The sequence below is a fragment of the Ischnura elegans genome, chromosome 7, assembly GCF_921293095.1.
Source record: "Ischnura elegans chromosome 7, ioIscEleg1.1, whole genome shotgun sequence".
Taxonomy (NCBI): Eukaryota; Metazoa; Arthropoda; class Insecta; order Odonata; family Coenagrionidae; genus Ischnura; species Ischnura elegans.
The window spans coordinates 5575595-5594620 of NC_060252.1; the positions used below are offsets into that span (position 1 = coordinate 5575595).

A 19026-nucleotide genomic window follows, 5' to 3' on the forward strand; every position below is an offset into this window, starting at 1 on the left:
CATCACGTCACTAGAATTGAGAAATGCGTTTGGATAAATCACAGTCGAAGAAAGGGATGTGGAATGAATGCAAGAATGTCAATGGCTAATAATAATAAATTAAATCATGAATTCGGAGGTTTACGACCCTAAAGAAGATAATAGAGAACGAATTGCGGGTTGCGTCACGGCAAGCAATTGAGCGTACTAACCAGGAAAGCGCAATTTTTTCAAACGTACTAACCAAATACTTTTACCTGTATTTTGTTCGGATGGTACCGGGACCGAGAGAAATCGACGTACTAAGGAGGAAAACGTACTAACGAGGAACGTACTAACCAAGTTCCACTGTATTTTGTATGGATCATTATTCATTTTTGCTTTGTGAATTATGGAGTATTTTTTTCTGATCTTAAGTTACTAGTAGTATAATTGTAACTTCACTTATGTTTTTATCCATGGAAACCATAATTCACCCATGTTTGTAAGATTTATAAAAAATTTAAGTTGAATCACTTCCTCTTCTTTTTAATCATGTTACCACTCCTCACATTCTCTACAGCATTTTAAATGAGCCAAATTTCTAATGAAGTACATTTGAAAGCATGTACATACCATGGAAGACATGGTAGATAAATAAGTATTAAAGAAATTGATGGGAGAAAAATACAGATGAAGAAGATGTGGCAAATTCAAATCAAGTTGTCAATTCACAACTTTAGATTCAGTCATTCAAAAGTAATGCAGGCAAAATACCATTTAAAATTCATAGAATCACTACCTATTGAATATTACTTGGATGGTTCACTACACCAGTTTGCCAAAATCAATTTCTCTCATAGAAACTGTTAAGTAAGGACCTAGTAACGCAGTGAACAAGAATATTAAAGTTAAGAATTACATAAAATACATTAATACAGCATTCCTTCTTATTTGCAATTACGTAAATTTCCACCAAATATTGTGAGAGATGATGATTTATAAATGCAAAGGAACACAGGTCGGCACAGAATTCAATGCATTTCTTATGGCAGTCATATTATTAACATTTATTAGGTGAGAGCTAACTTAAAAATGTTTCTTGCAAAAAATCTTTTTGGTGCACTTAAAAATGAATTGATGATCAATCAAATTGGTAATTCCATGTTTAACAAGGAACATATCCTAAAAATTTCATGGCTTTATCATGGGTATTTTTGGCCGCGCGTTGATGAGTTCATAAACCGACATTCAAGACAAGAGGAGGCATATCCATGCATAAGAGGAAGCAGAAAAATCACCATTCAACTTTCAATGGAAATATGATCATTTTTGTTATTTTCCCAGACAATCCATGACCTAACCTGAATTTTCAGAAGTGTGGTCAACCTGTATTGCACAACAGAGGCGCCGACTTATAAAAAATATTGGGGGGGCCCATATCGGAGGTCTTGCTCCGGGAAGAGGTTAAATTCAAAGTGTGTCGCAGCACTGAAACACTATCATGATTCATACCACTTGTTTTAAGTTAACCAGCGCACTACCTTATGATTTGTTTTAACACATTGTTGAATTTATTTTAAAAGGTAACTATCGTCAAGCATGGGAAATAAAAAATACCAATATATTTTTGTGATTTCACAAAGCATGATATAACTTAATTATTTTCCTGAATTATTGAGGGGGCTCTGCCCCCCCAAACGAATCTTTGAGGGGGCTCGGGCCCCCTCAGGCCCCATGGAGTCGGCGCCACTGTTGCACAATGAAAAATAAAACCTAATAACTTGCAAACAAATAGAAGGCACATGACAATGATATGAAGCTGAAAATCAAAGTAGAGAACACAAAGATCAGTGGAGTAGCCAGGAATTTCATTTGGGAGGGGGGTGTCCAAAACCAGGGCGGAAAAGTTTTGAAAAACAGGGTACTACGTAGAGGGTTTTTAACTGATTTTAACACTTTTCAAATTCTAATAAACTTAATTTGTTACATAAATATTTTGTAAATTCACGATTTTTCAATATTTTTTTCTTTTATGAAGGAAAGTAATTGTTTTTTTATATTTTGGGGGGGTCCAGACCCCACCCCTCGCTACACCACTGACAAAGATACTGGTTTGCAGCAGAAGATGCTATAACCAACCTTAAACTGGGTAACTGTGAACTAGAAGAGAAGGAATTTTGCTCGCTGGGCAGCCAAGTGACCAGCAACGGAAACGAGAAGAAATGGTAAGTAGGATAACGCACAGAAAGAGGGCAATCCTCAAAAAGAGGAGTCTCCTAAGAACTGGGAACATGAATTCATTCGGACTTATGTTTGGATCATGCCGCTTCATGGCAGTGGGACGCAGTGATGCAGCGAGGGGGGGTTTGGGGGATAAACCCCCTTCCCCCCCCCCCCCCCCCCAGAGCTAAGAGAAATTTTTAAGTTTAATCCATTTTACTTAATTGGATTGATATTACTAATAAAATAGGGTAAGGATAAGTAAAATATCCCTCAGAAAGCCGTAAAACTCACCATCTTGAACCATTTATCTTAAAATTCTGCAATTTATTAATGTCACACCTATCGCTTATCCTGGTGGGAATACCATACTCCCACACACATTAGTATTAGTTGCCCCTTATCCCCCCCTCTAGAATTAATTCCTAGCTGCACCCCTGGTGGGACACGGGGAAACAAGGTTGGACGCATTCAAAATGTGGTGTGACAGAATAATGATGAAAATGAAATACACAGATAGTACATATAAGTGCCAGGTTAGGAGTTGCAAGTGTAGGAGAGAAGTTTTTTGAAATCCTGCATAGACGATGGGACATTTAATCATCCGCATCACGAGACATGATGACCTGATAAAAATTAACCTTGAAGAGGGGCATAAAGGAAGAAGAGCATAGGAAGACCTCGGCTGAGATGGTAGAGAGACAATGAGCAGGTGATGAGGGATGAAACATAGAGGAATTAAATGCATTCAAAGACTTCCATAATTGGAGAATTCACAGGAGAGTCACATCAAACCAGTCTTCGCAACCTGCACTGACAATGATGATGAAAGGGGTCCAAGGGAATGCTCAAGTTTGCTCATTTTCTCTCGCAAAAATAGTGAGCCTACATGTCCGATAAGACCTTCTCTTCAAGTCCGCACAACATTGAATACCTGTATAAGAACAGTTTTCTACGTCAAGAACTTCATTGATGTACATCCAGTGTTAATCTGGTCATTCCCCATCAATAAGATTAAAGAAATTTACTTATTCAACATGACTCTCCCAAGTTGCTTTCAATTTTGGCAATCCTTGTACACTAAGAAAAAAATAGGTACGTGTCAATTTGTAGTCATAGACAACTATGTAATAAGAAAATTACAGGACACTGTCCTCCTCCAGAAATTTTGCAAAATTTGAGGAAGTCGACCTGTATATTTAAATCTATAATTCTATTAATTTTTATGTTCCCTTCCAAGCACATCATTGAATGCAGACCTCCTCATCAAATTTTGAAGATATAGAGAATGAGTCGTAATTTTTTTTAGGGTGATGTCCCTAAGTAGTTCTTACAATTTATTTCAGAGGATATATATATGTATACCTATAAATATATTGAACTTTGAGATTGATATTAAGAAGTACTTTAGGGAAATAAAATATCATTACTCCTAATAAATTGGAAGAGAATGATTTTTTAAGGGAAAAAGATCAAAAAATAAAGTCAAAGACTTTTGATTAGTAAATTCACACCAAAAGTGACCAATCGTATTGCACTTGAGTTTAAAGTTCTTCATATTTCCATTTTTAAAAAATGTATGTATATATGAAGTACCTACATAATCTGAGTAAAAAATTCATATCCACAGACACACGCCCAAATTTCACTAAATTTCCCAACTTATTAGACCTGTAACTTTCTTATTGATAAAGGTCACGGTAAATATGCCAAATTTGAAATGAATATGAGGAGTTTGCGTCAAGTGGCATGTTGGAAACAAATGGAATGACCCATCATGATGTACAGTAATTATCATAAGCACACTTAAATACTCTCAAAATCATACTCCTGTCACACTTTCCACACACACACTCGTCACTTCCCTAAGACACACTTTCTAACAATGCCATCACACTTCAGTTACACTGCGCATCACACTGACTATTTCCACCAGGATACGTACGAGGTTTCATTCCTCGCAAGGTGAAAATTATATGCCCTTACTTGAACCCTAATTCAGGTATTGGACAATAAAACTGCTCAATTTTGGCATTATTATTATTTAACAATAATCATAATTATAGTTTTAATTCTCAATACTTTACAGAACAAAGTTCAAACTAGTTCTTTCTCTTTTCTTAAAATAACAATAAATTATGTACAGCAGAAAAAAAGTTTTTTTTGTGATTATACACTTTTCATACTATCGCTCTCTCATCATAACAGAGAATCCATTTTATTGGGACAGCACTTGTGGTTGAGTCTTTTTCAATATGTCTTCTCTCCTTAATATTTTCTCACAATCAACTTCCCAGCCTCCGTTGATAACTCCAAAAAGGTTAAGAAGGAACCACACCCTGGGAAAACACAGGATCCACACAACAACTGCATCATGCTCTCTTTTGGATATTATATATATATTTGTATATATATTATTTATTTTTATTTATACAGTATGGGAACTAGGGTCAGGGGGAATGACCTTTGGTGCCATTTGCGGGTGGGAGGGGAAGCGAGAGACCAGTGCTGCCTCTCCCGAGAGACACGGCAGCGGCGGCAACACCCCTACTCGCCTCTCCACACTCGCTCCACACTCTCCGACAGCTACAATGGCGTCGTTCGACCCCACCACGCCCCTTTCATGACACTAGAGTGCAAACGCACGCCAAGTTGTGGCATGCGCTCAAATTCCCCCAAGAAACCTGCACAGCCATCAGAACACTAGCCATAGCAACGCGCAAGGGCGCAAGGGAGAGAGATAGAGAGGGAGGAAGAATTGCCCGAGAGGCAGCACGCACGCACGCACAAATCACACACACATGCATACACTGCGAATCCTCGGCTATCAGCCGGGATCGCACACTGCTAACTCAAGAGAAAAAAAAAACTACTAAAAGAGGGTGGAGCATCCGAGAAGAGCTCTGCACTTGAAAAAATAAGTAAACAAAAAAAAACCATTTCATGGTGGTGACTGAAAAATCTTCACAATTTGGCATCACAACTACTCCACAATAAATACTTAAAATTTACTTTTAATTGACAAGCAATGAATTTGATTGAATGATGGCAACTGCTGCAATGCCACGCACATTCCTGCGCACGGTGATGTGACAACACCAGCCACCTAAACACTTTTATAAGCATTATCCCAAAGATAACAGCAAGAACATGTGAATGCCTAGCAAAACAAAAGAAAATGAGGTTCAACTTCGTAGAATAGTTTACATGACAATAGCCTTGATGGGCTAGGCTTGAGTAGGTCAGCTGGTGAACAGAACACATCTTGTCAACAAGAAGGACTTGGTCTCATACGAGTGGATACAAAGACAACACACACACTCAAACACAACCCAGGAATTTTGCATTTTGCAATAAAAATGCTCTTCTTGCAGCCAACAGCAGCATTTTCCAACCACAACTATGAAAAGATGAAATTTAAAGTGCCCTTAGCATTCAGCCAATCTTTCAGGTGTTTATCCTTCTTTTAAGAAGATGCCACAGCTAAATAACACTCACCCTCCTATTCAACCCAAATCTAATCGCTCTCACACACAACCAAGCATGCAGACAAAGGAGGTCGATTAATTAAAGCTCTCCCTATTCCTCTCCCTTGAGGATGATGGAACCCTAATTTTAAGAACAGCAACTGACATATCACTGGCTGAATCTAACTCAACGTTGCCCGTAGAGGCTATGACAATATATCCTCCCTATTAAGACTAGCAATAAAAAAAAACTAAGCCAGCATCAGTTCCCTTCTAAGATCGCTAGCAAAGCAGCAAATGCAGCCATACGTCCACCCGCTATTCGCCCGTTTCCAGACAAATGAATACTGAACTAATCAAGGGGCCAAACTCCTCCGAGCAAAAACATTTCGGGAACTCAACAACAAGGTAACAACCATTGTACCGAGACCACTTGCACCACCACCAACTCCAGGGGGCTGACAATGGAGCAGCAGACAAAGCAACTAAATGCCAAAAACCTGCCTATATAGGAGCAAGAGTGCCTCTCCGTGCCCAAGGGGAACTGCTTGCTTAAGTACAACACAAACTATGCGCAGTGAGGCCCGCCTACGACCACGATGGCAGAATTCAAGCTCAGATGCAACATCTAAACCACGCTAAGTCTAATGGTAACTATGTGAAATGATTTCAACTTGGGGATCCCATCGTCAGAGACACTTCAAACCACGCACGAGCGCAAATCACCTCTCGCTCCTAATACTCAAAACAAGAGCTCTCCCAAGAGGAAGGGAGCTCTCACGTCCAGAGGAAGCAGTGCAGCCACCTGTGGAGGACTTTGGTACCAATCGAGAGCAGCGGAGAAAGTCCGATACTATTCATATGCAATCTCGTTTTGAGGGTTGGCTGCCGTGGCAACCTCAACAGCCTGACTACGTTGCACACACGTCATCGAATAAAAAAAAAAAACAATCACAGCTGGCACAGCGAGGGAAGGGGGGGGAGTGCGCAAGGGAGGGGAGGGGAGCATGAGGATGGGACAACGCACGCACTCCTCACTTGGCAACTGCTCCTCATTTGCGGGACTGCAACACAAACATTACATACAACAGCCACAAAATAGCTCCACAGCAACAAATTTTTCAAGTGCACACACACACACACTTATTGACACTTTTGAGACAATGCCCAGGTACATGCTCAGCATGGAAGGGCCCCTGCGTGAAGGGCCCTGCATCAAACACGATAGTAGATACATTAAATAACGGAGACAACACAGTGAAGGGGTCACAGACAATCACGCAGACACAACCTGGAGACAACCGGCTGACAACTTACACACTTCCACTCCACTCTAAGAACACCAACAACAGACTCATCACACCTCGATGGTCACTTCATGCGATCACACCAGAGGATTCATATCTTCAGCATCTGCTGCCAGCAAAAATTAGAACAAAGCAAAGGAAACAAATGTCGAGCGCAAAGTGGGCAGAGGTAGTGGGGGGGGGGGGGATGTGGGAGGGGCAAGCGGTGGACGTCATCAAAGGAACATGTTTCTCTTGAGATCTGCTCACCTGATGATTGCACATCATTCGCACAAGGCCGTATCCAATACTTGGGAGGACCACTCGAGAGACTTGGAATACGCAATGCTGCGCAATGTATTATGGGACGCCACGCAACACAATCCTCAAAAGATTCTGCACTTGACAAACGGCTCCGCATGATATGATGCCTCAAACGAGACTGGTGCAAACAATTGGTGCGCAATCTGGCATCAAGCACGCAAGCAGGACGAGTGCTCTGGTGTGCACAGAAGGCAGGAGAGCACACTCTTGCATGTATCAGTGGGTGGGCAGCAAGGGGCAACAAAACAAGAAACATCCCAGTCGCCATTGTCGGATTCACAAAACAATTACTAAAGTAATCAGAGGGCAAGGGCAAAAAATATATTATTTTTATTCTTTATATATAATTTTTAGTGTGTATAATATATTTATAAGAATCACAAAGGGTTGGGGATATTGGTTTCAGAAACCACGGAGACGATTAAGCAACCACCTGATCCCCACCCCAAAAAGACCTTGTTTGCTTGCGTGCCCACCACACACTGCGGCTGTGGCAACAAACAACGCACCCACGCGCTCCTGCGTGGAGGCTCTTAGAGGAACGGCAGGCAGCAGAGGGTGGGTGGAGGCGAAGAGAGGAGAGGGGGGCTTCGTCTGCCCTGCGTGCGCAGGCAAAGAAGACGACGACGCAGCTGCGTGGCCGAGGGAAAGGGGGCTATTGCACGACGGGCTGCTGCTCTTCCTCGTGCTCCCTGCTGCCGCCAGGTGCCGCTGCCGCCCGTGGTGATGGAGGGGGAGGGGTTGACGAGGAGGACGAGGGAGGGGGAAGGGGGGAGGGGGGGTGGGAGGACGACGAGTGCAGCCGCAGCGCCACCACGAGGTCGCGAAGGATCTCAGTCTCCTTGGGGTCGACGAGTGAGAACCTCTCGTCAAAGAGAGAGAAGTGCGCAAAGACGCAGTTGAGGTGGGCGTGGAGATTTAGCAGCAGGATCTCCCGGAAGTGGCAGTGGTAAAGGTGCGCTGTGACATGGAACAGCAGCCGCAAGATCTTCTTCACAATGGACTCGAAGGAGCTGGGAAAGTCGTTGGCTGCAACAAGGGATAGAGAGAACACCGTGCGCACATTATTGTGGTTTTAAACGTTCAAGCAAGGGTATCCTATAAACAGTGGAAAGTAAAGCTGGATTTGCTTCAAACAGATATTTGAATGGAAAATAAAAGCTTAGACTCAGTAAGGATAACTAGTTAACCCTCCAGCCATGGTAATTAGATTGCAAGTCCTTCACTCTGTGCAGACAAATTTTCCCAGGAGGTTAGTGCCTTTTTTCTGTCGGGATGACAAGAGCAGACTCCAATAAAAGTCTCATTCGTAGAAGGATGAGTTTGGGCATACAGATCAGACAGGGCTGGGAGAGCGAGAAGGTCGAATCTTCAGGTACAATTTTCCCACAGTTACCGCACACTCATGCAAATACGTTTCCCACACCTTAAGGCTTAATTCACACCACCGGCTCACCCTTGAAGATGTAACTGTGTCATGAATCCCAGGACATGTCTATTAAACACAAATAGTGAACTTTTCAAAGCGTAATCCTTTTATTTTCCATGGTAAGGTTATACGGAGTAAATCCTAAAGTTATTAGTAAATACAGTAGAACCGTGATAAGATGTTTATCAAGGGACCAAGGTTTAAACACTTTTCAGGCAGGAAAACTTCCTATGAGGGAACGCAGACTTAATTTTATGTGTCCACAGTTTTTCCCATTTTAACTCAAAAGGGACCATAATCTAACCCATTAACAACAGCAACTACCTACCAATATATATTACAGAAGCGCAATAACCATTAGATTAAGGCATATGATGTAGTAAGTGGGTCGCAATTTCACAAGACCTCAATAAGAAATTGTGACAAATTTTCACCTATAAAACAATAGAAAAAAAATCAATGACACCCACTTTCAAAGATACTAGACACAATGACATTCAAAATACATGCAACAATCTCCCTTAACTTCTTAAGTAGGTAGATTGTAAGAAATACATCATTCGGGGATCAACAGTAAATACTTCTTACAAGGAGACATCGCCAGAGTGATGTTCGGGATCTGGATGCGGATGTTATTTTCTAAAACTATATAGGTAAGATAGAAAAAGTGTCACGGCTTTCTTCCACATAGGCCTGGGTTCGAGAGATATTCCCATGTAAAGATTTCGCGCAGCATGACAGCCCTTGAGTAAGCCCTTCCTCTCATCTATAGCCGTGGCAGTGCGGTTTAGGGTGTTAGTCCCCTAACCTGTAGTTGGTACCCCGGGTTCGAGTCCCACTATCGTCAATATTTTTTCTCTCTTCTAATTTTTGAAATCACTGTTACATTTTATCCCCATTCGTTTTACTTAGTTACTTCGCGAATATTTTAATTTAATATCAATTAATGGATTTTAAACGAAACTCCGAATTGTGCCTTACGACGCGAATTAGAGGACATTTATAATTACGTTCACGTGAATTTTCAGGGAATTTGATCATCCTCACCCTAGCCATTGCTCCCATAGCCTCTTCGTATATTCGTAATCTCAAGTCTTTCTTCTCTACAAATAAACACAATTGCCTATCCTCACATTCAGTTACTGACCCTAGCCAGTTTCCCCTCCTACCCATCCAGTACAATTCCAGCAGCCTACTCAAGCCGCTTTCGAGGTCTTCTTTGTTTACCTTTCGCACCCGTTTTCACACAATTGGACCTCGGCGCCTTATTCAGGGATTATCGAGGGTCAGCTGTGGACGGAGGGTTGTTGGGACGGAAGTCTTTGAAGGACGCTAGAAGGCAGGTCATAAGGGAGGCATGGTGAGTGGAAGGACATTCTGTTGTAAGGATTGAGATTTGTTGGGCAGACAGTGGGTGGGCTGCGAAGAAAACATAATGGAGGGAATGCCTAGTGGAAATGATATTTTGAATAAAAAACGTTGAAGCCAGAAAATACCAGTGCTTCAGAAATGGAAAAAAAGACATTGAAAGTGGAGACACACGCATTAAAAACCGGGGAACGATTCATGAATAGATGGACAATCGGTTAATTGATGCGAGGCAGAGGTGTGCATCGGTGCACATGATGAGCACATTACACGGAAATTCACGTGCAAGTAATTATATACGTCCTCTAATTCGCGTGGTAGGGCACAATGGGGTGTTTGCATGGATTTTTTTAGCGATATATGCGGAAACTTCACTTCATCCTAGATACGGAAATGCTATTTAAACTTAAATTTAGAGTAATTTTGGCCATTTCTGGCTGCATAAAAAATTACCCGGTTTGAACGTCTGCGAAAACAAGAAAAATGAACATGGCCGCCTGTGACGTCACGTGCCCGTAACTTCGAGTACTTGCCGTACGGGTATGCTGTAGTTAATGGTTACGCGCTCTCTTGAACGAAAGTCAGAGATAAACTGTGCGCAATGTTGGCATATAAATGGTGTTTTGTACCAGTGTACAAATACAAGCTGCAGGAACCCTAGCAAAGTGTTGTTCGTGGTTCCGAAGGTAGAGAAACGGAGGAAGAAATGGTTTAGAGCTGCAAGAAGGGACTTCAATGTTCCTCTGAAATCAACCCTTTATTGCTGCGAGCACCATTTTAAGGTATTTTAATATTTATTACTGACGCTTTTTGAATAGATGCTAATGTATGTATGTATATGACACGTAAATTATTCATGATGAAGAGCCTTTAACATCTGCTGAATGAATCCATTAATCGTACAAAATAGCCAACTTAATGAAATGGAAAATAGATGCTTCCAAAAAACTGCAATTCAAAGGATGTAAATTGTTGACAAAGAAAACCTTGGAAGAAGCATCTAGTAGATCAGAAGTAAACAGTTTGAGCTATGATTTTGGTATGTACAGTTAAAATTATATACCTAATGCTTTTGTTCATAGATGGAGGACCGACATGGAAAATGTCATGAGGTGCAACATGGTAGGAGGGCATAAGCTATTGAAAAAATGTGCTTTTCCCCACGTAATTGGCTGCCAGGAAGATCGGCAGAGAGCATTTGCGTCAACCACCCGAAAATTACCCATGAAGAGGACTCAGAAGAGATTAATAGAAGACGCACTGAGTGTAAGTTATACAAATGCAGCCCTCCCTAGGCTGGTTCTAATGATATTTGTAGCCTCAATGTGAATTGATGAATATTACAGTCTTATTATGGGAACTCTTTATAGGTACCTACTTCAAGTGTAGACTGCATATTTTATATTTGCCCTTTAAATAAATTAATATTTTAATTAATGAATAAAATAAATGATAATCACTAAATAGAAACAGTTACAGAGACATAAATGCGTTCTACAGGTATAGACTGACTAATATATGATATGCTGCCACATCATAGGCGGATCCAGTGGGGGGCACGTGCCCCCCAGACCCTTAAAAATGTGCTAGATTTTTAATACGGTCCCATTATCATTTCGTTCGTTTTGTATGACGAGGTATCCTTGTGCCCCCCCTGAACAAAATCCTGGATCCGCCCCTGTGCAACATTGAAGCCTAATAACAACAGAGCAGTTAATATTTCTGAAAAATATTTCATATTAAAATGTGGCATCCATACTCTTGGCTTCTAACTATTGGCTTTACTTGGATTCTAACCCCATCATATCTTAAATAAAATGGGCAAAATAATAAGCTTGAAAGTGAAATAAATTGTTGTTAATCATATATTTATTTCTATACTTATACCCAGTAGGAGTTTGAAGTTTTCATATAAGCTCAAGTGATTATTGAAAATTTGAAGTGAAGAGTTTGGTGCTGCTCAGGTACTCGAATTAAAAAAAAAAACAACTTGGTACTATGGAGATAAGGGTCTCGTTAAATTTATGTCAGTTACTTGCAAATTATTGCCTGAATTATACAACTCATAAAATATATGCTTTTATTTTAGGTTGATAAACATATCCCTCCCCATATAACCAGTCATGATTTGGATGAGGATTCAGTGGACATAGAACTAGACTGCTCTGAAGCTCATGAGGGTGGAAATGCTGCATCCAACTATGAGCCATTGACTCTTACTAAGATATTTAGTGATGCTAGTGTCCAAACTTCTGTTTCTCACAGGAGTAAGGGTATTAATTGCAATATGACAAAAAAGGAAGTACTTAACATTACCACATCACCCATCAAGTTACAGAGGGATGTGTCGACATCTCCACTGAAGAGAACACGGGGTGGGGCTGTGGATGAAGAGGAATTGGAGTCTGTCACAACAACTGAGGGTGTGGAAAATGGCAGTGGGAGTGAATATGAGCCATGCTCATCTGAGAGTGATGAGTCTGCTCGTGAATTTCAGGACCCTGATGCAATTCTCTCTTGTGTAAATAGGAAATCCAAAATGTATATTGGCGTGACAGATGAGTGGTTTCTCCATGCAATGTCTTTGATAATGAAATACACTAAACTTGGCCAGAGAGACTTTGTATTTAGTAAAATTTTTAACAGAACTGTGCCAATCCTGGCACACACATTGAAGGAACTGATCTATTGGCCTGATAGGGTGACTATAAAAAGGCAGCTTCCCATACCTTTCATTGTACTATGGAGATGAAATCATAAGGTAACTTACCGAAGTGCCTTCGTTCCTCTAACTTCCGGAATGCTGAAGCAGTCATTTCCCTTCAAATACTCCGCCACCATAAATACATCTACTTTTGGTAGATTATTTGTATTTCCTTTATCAAAATTTACCTCTAATGCCATGTTTTCGATAATTTTCCCAGTCGCAATGAGGCCTCATACGGGTAACTACGGGCAAGTGATGTCACCAACCTTATCTTCTCCCGCTGATTTCCGTGGCATTTTAGCGATTTTATAATTCATTTAATAATATATTTCTCCATTTTACTGCATTAAAGCCTATGTTTTCTTGATCTACTTCCTTTCCTCTCTACGATGAAGAAATATTTAAGCGCAAAAAATTTTTATGCAAACACCCCATTCGGAGTTTCGTTTAAAATCCATAAATTGATATTAAATTAAAAAATTTGCGAAGCAACTAAATAAAACGAATGGGGATAAAATGTAACAGTGATTTCAAAAATTAGAAGAGAGAAAAAATATTGACGATAGTGGGACTCGAACCCGGGGTACCAACTACAGGTTAGGGGACTAACGCCCTAAACCGCACTGCCACGGCCGTAGATGAGAGGAAGGGCTCACTCAAGGGCTGTCATGCTGCGCGAAATCTTTACATGGGAATATCTCTCGAACCCGGGCCTATGTGGAAGAAAGCCGTGACACTTTTTCTACCTTACCTATATAGTTTTAGAGAATAACATCCGCATCCAGATCCCGAACATCACTTTGGCCATGTCTCCTGGTTAGCGAGGAAAAATTATTAAACTGGAACTTATCATTCAGGAAAAAATATCATAAAACTTGTAGGCTTTAATTTTGGAATTGAAAATCAAACTTCTGAAAGGGGAAGACTTCTTGCGTGGGAACTTTTAATGTTCAACAGAATAAGTGAATTACTGAAGGTCTGGGACTTAAACCTGGGGCCCTAATGTTCACTGACCCCCCACTAGGGGGCGTTTGAACTCTGGCTTGCAATGAGGAACTTGCATGGGTCGTAGATTGCTCTAAAAACTATTTTGAATAATTCAAATGGATACTTTAGCTCGCAAAAATACCTTCAGTTTCTCCATTCAACATCAAAAGAAATAAAAAAATTGCATTTAAAATCGAGAAAAATTTCTCTGAGCCGACCACTGCGCGAAGACACCCGAGCGTTGCCGAGGCCAGGCGTGACATCATAGGTGCCTAAACAACCGTAGGGAGTTGGGAAATACGCTGAGCGCATGGTGTAAAATTTGTTTTGAGGGAGTTTTTAGCCGCTCATCGTCACTTTATTTTGTTCTGTCATTCTTGTGCAAGATTTCCTATTGCTATTGTGCCTAGATTATTACTTGGGATATTAATAATGCGGCATCAGGATGATGTAGTACAAGCGTTTCACTTCGTATGTTTTCGTTATCAGAAAAATGGATGATAACGTTGCCACTCGTTCGAATAGTACACCTGAAATTCATCTACATCTACATAATACCCCGCAAGCCGCCTAAAAGGCGTGTGGCATGGGGTGTTAGGACACCAGCCTATTTTTAGGACACCAAAAATTTATGCCACGACCCTCATGGAATTTGTTAAGACAAATTATTGCTATACGTCGGCGGCAAATCGAGATGTAAAAGAAACTTGTAATACTGGAGGATAGCGATCGTAAGCTGTGCTGTTGACATTAGAGTAAGCTGTGCTGTTGAATTTGGCAACGCCGAATTAGCGGAGAAGGTAGTCCTATCCGTCCTACTGTACGAATTCACAGCAAAACAGTCTGTGCACAATCCACATGTGAGATCGCGAATCAGTTCCGCTGCCATCACACACACAAGCTACAACCTATTTCAATAATATAGGTAAATCCATAAACAATATAATAGCATATACCATAAAAATATAGTGGGATATAGGCAAATACTCTTATCAAAAACTGGATGTCACTGTCACATTCTTATATTCATCACGTACAACTTACAATAACAGAACTCGTTATGATGAAAACAACTATTTATTCACTGATTTAAACCCTTAAATTAGCCCACACAAGTGACACAGGTGAATTTTCTCACTACTATTCGTTGAAATAATGGAATAACAAACTTCACACACAGTTTTTATTTCAATAGCGTCATCGAGAAATGTCATATCTACGGTGAACAACGGAGATTAGAACGCCACTGACAATTTTTACACTACTGTTAGACATTTATCGATAGCGTAATAGCACTTTTTATAATTCAATCACGATGGAACACGGATAACTCTTGGCCGATATTTTTCAACCTTGTCAAACTTTGTGCATTACAACCACTGGCACTGTGATTATTAGCAGTAGCTTAACGGGAGATGTCACGTTGAAAGTAACACTATTTTGGCACAAAATGTTCCTAGATGTCTCCAATCAGCGAGCAAAAGCTGCATTGACTGGAATTCACCCCATAATACAAGCACAGACAGTCCTAAACCACGAATTCTCCGGTACCTACGAATAAACGGATGAAGTTATTGTTGTGTTATATAAAAGCTAAGCGAACATTAGTAAACATCAAAATCGTTCTAATTACCGTATAAGCGCGTGTAAGAGGCGCACCTTTTTCCCCAGATATTGCAGCCGAAAATGGGGGTGCGCCTCTTACACAAACTTCTTATCTTCTCCCCCCCTCCCCTTCACCGGTTGCAAGTTCAAGGGGAACTGAGTTGCCTTGGTTTTCAGCGTGAGTCAGTCATCTGAAACCCTGGGTCAAAATCAAGCAGCAGGCAGGGGAGTTTCTCCCTTAGTGACATATTTTTAAAATGCTCCTGTTTGAATTTCTTGCAAGCATCGCGCCGTCACGTCGCTACCCCAGAGGTGAACATTGAAAAGATCTCGCGGGGTGATTCGCTCCGGAGCGCGCGCTAAATTTATTGCCACGAGTGGGCATCCCACGGCATTTATACTGCATATAGTAATATTGGTGTCAAAACCTGCGGTTGAAAAAATTTGAACGAGTGTGCTCTTTGTTGGACTTAATGGTGGATAGAAGAAATCGGAAATGCTTATAAGTGAAGAGCGCTGAAGGAGAGGTCGAGGGGAAGAGGGCTCCCTCCCCTCCGTATTTAAAGCTACGAGCGAAGGAGCAAGGGAAGAACACGTCCGATCTTGCATGTGACGTCGTTGCCTTTAAAGCGAAGGGGCGAAGGCGCAGCAATGTGATATACGCAGTTTGCGTTGCCTGAGTTTCCAGTCCGTCTCGTCTTGTTTGAATGCGCTTATGCTAAGCTTGTTTCTTCCGAAATTGTGCTGTTTGGACTATGTTGAATATTAGTAGCCTTATTTTAGCTATAAATCTTCGTGTCAATCAATTAGAGCTCAAAAAACTTAAATGCTCTAAGATATACGTCGCGTTAGGTCTAATTCTTTTTAGAACCTCGTGCGTGTCATACAATTGCTGAAAGGTATCGACATATCTTCGAGCTCAGAAGGTGACTCACGTAGCATTTGACCTCCAGAAACTCAGGGAATTGAACCTGGTAGACCGAAAAAGGTCAGTTGGTGGAATGGGGTAGGGATGAAACACGTTTCCATTGTTCCCCTGTAACTTGATATTTTCCTGTGGAGTCTCGGAAAGGAAAAAAACGGCAGAGGCATTAGCTGATGGAGAGCTGAGTGTAGTTCTGTTAGGCCCCTTGCACACACACCGTTTTTGGACGGCCGGTAAAATATTGGCCGATATTTTACCGGCGAAGCGATGCTTGCACACACGCCGGATTTTTACCGGTCAAACGATACGTTGCTAAGTTTTTGAGCCGGCGTCGGCGATCCACAGTGACAATAGCCGGCAGCTAACCGGCATTTTGCCGGTGCCGGCGTGTGGTCGGTACGTGTGCAAGCTCCAATGCTCTCCCATTGTTCACTATTGGAATGTGGACGGCCGATATTTTACCGGCCGTCCAAAATCGGTGCGTGTGCAAGGGACCTTAAATCTACGACGCGGTTATTATCCTACGGCGCTGAGGTTGCCCCGATTGTTGTTCAATCTCTTGGGAAAGCTCATGCCATTTGCCTGTCATGTTTTGCCTTAAAATTTTCCACAGCTGCAATTCTATTGCAATACTCCGGCGAGAGCTTTTAAACAAAATTGTTCGTGAGTAGGACAAGCAACGTAGAGCGATGGCGTATGCAAAGAGAGGATCGGAACTCTTTCTACTCCCTCTTATGCCGCCGCAGTTATCAAAATTTCCTGTTTCAAATAGTACTGAAAGAGGACATTTCGATAACTGTCGAAATTCCAGGCACACGTCTGCAACACCGCACGATAGGATTAAAAAAATGTCGCAAAATTTTTTTTCTTCATAGCTTCGATCCTCAAAATAGGGGTGCGCCTCTTACACGTGTGCGCCTCTTACACAAGCTTATACGGTACATACTTAAATGAATGATATGCCGTCGATAACATCAACTTACAATTAACGTATCCCCCTTCCAATGGCCGTGGCTCAGACTCCTACAACGATGTTATTTAGGTATTATAAAATTTTTGGTTTAACTGCTCCAGTTTAATATTTTCTGCCCTTACTCAGATATTAATATTATAAATAATGCAAAATATGAGGGCTTCCAAGCCTCTATCGTCGGATATTTATCTTTAAATATAAAATAATCAACACGTCTAACAAACGAAGCTCTCACAACTGCTGGCAACTATTACAAACAATCACAACAATAGCTTCGCGTGATGTTTAGGCACCTTTGACGTCATCGAGGCTTCGTCAGCAGTGGCTTGGGGGGTGAGGGAGTTTTTCCCGCGCTTTAAAATTCGTTATATTTATCATTAAATATCTCGCGAAGGAAAACTCAGATATACATGCGGTTTTCTTTGTTGTATACAGAAAATAATTTTCTGTCCGCCTGTGAAATAAAAAAAATTCATGCAAGTTCCCCATTGGGAACTGGAGGATTGCAGGTTTATAGGAGTCATACAAAGCAAATGGGCAAAAATAACTAAAAAGGATGCAGTGTACTAAATTCATTCCTTAAATCATATGAATGGAGTGAATCTTTATCCTTACTAAATATTGCTTTTTAATGATATGAGAATAATCACAGTTAAGGTAAGTTCAATTTCATTCTATACTCCCATTTTCAACAAGTTCATTACTTCTAGACAAAAAGAAAATATCTATGCTGTCTTTCCCCAGCATATATCCCATACAATTTGCAAATAATAATAGTAACAGGTGGATGGTAATTACAAAAATGAAGTTACATCACTTCTTAGAGAAATTACCACTAAAAAACTTATAAATATGACAATTTTTTTCTCATTATTGAGCAATTTTTGCCTCTTCAATCTCATTATGACATCAGGCAGATTTTCGTAGCTCTTCCTGAGAAGCAGTAGAAAGATGGGGCAATGTGACAGACACAACACTGGATAAAGTGAATTATCACGGAAAATAATATTAGTGATAAGAATCTTGGAAAATATAAATTGTCGTTTTAACTATAAGATCAAGAACTAATTAGACCACCCACATAAATCACCTTTCATTTAAGAGCAAGCAATACACAACAAAGGAGTTTTTCAGTGCAAGCATTGTGCAAAATTTCCCGCGCAATTTTTATGCCAAGAGTAATGATTACCTTAAAAAACTCTTTGCCATCAAGGGTTAGCCATGAACTTGGACTAAAATTGTAAACCTTAAGAGCTAAACTATATTTCTCCTAACATAGTCCTCCCCCTCTTTCATATAAGGCTTAATTTTAAGGGACAATTTCTTTAGTTCCATTCCTTATTTAACAAATCTCAAAGCTAATTAAATTAAAAAGAAGAACTTTGTGCTTTCACATTAATATTTATTCACGACCATGGTTTCAACGTTAGACGTCATCATCATGTGAACTCTACAGAGGTCCATCACTTCCTTTTATACCAGGCTAGGAGGGGTAGGGAGGAAGGTAATTAGGTTGAACGGATTGGTCAACAGGGAAGAGGTCATATGGTTTGAAAGAAGTTAGGGGGAGGAGGCTCCCTTAGGGAGGGCATGGCAGGTGGAGGGAGGATGGTTCAGGTGAGAGAGAGGCAGAAGAAGAAAGGAGTGGGGTGTATAGACTAAAATGTGAATGCAACGCGGTTGGGCAAACGGGGTGACAATTTCAAGAACGGGTGAAAGAACACCAAGCCTGCCTGAGAAATAAAAAGACTACTTCACAATTTGCTACACATTT

At 40.8% G+C, this 19026-nt stretch overlaps 1 protein-coding gene across 2 annotated transcripts in view; it reads right to left on the bottom strand.

Annotated features, from left to right (window-relative positions):
* Positions 1 to 4207: 4207 nt before the first annotated feature.
* Positions 4208 to 19026, bottom strand: part of LOC124162381 (MOB kinase activator-like 2) — a 42752-nt gene continuing 27933 nt past the window's right edge. For both annotated transcript variants that reach the window (XM_046538902.1, XM_046538901.1), the window contains exon 5: positions 4208 to 8287. In XM_046538902.1, coding sequence (XP_046394858.1) covers positions 7914 to 8287 — 374 coding nt within the window. In that variant the 3' untranslated portion in view covers positions 4208 to 7913. The remainder of the gene's footprint in view (positions 8288 to 19026) is intronic.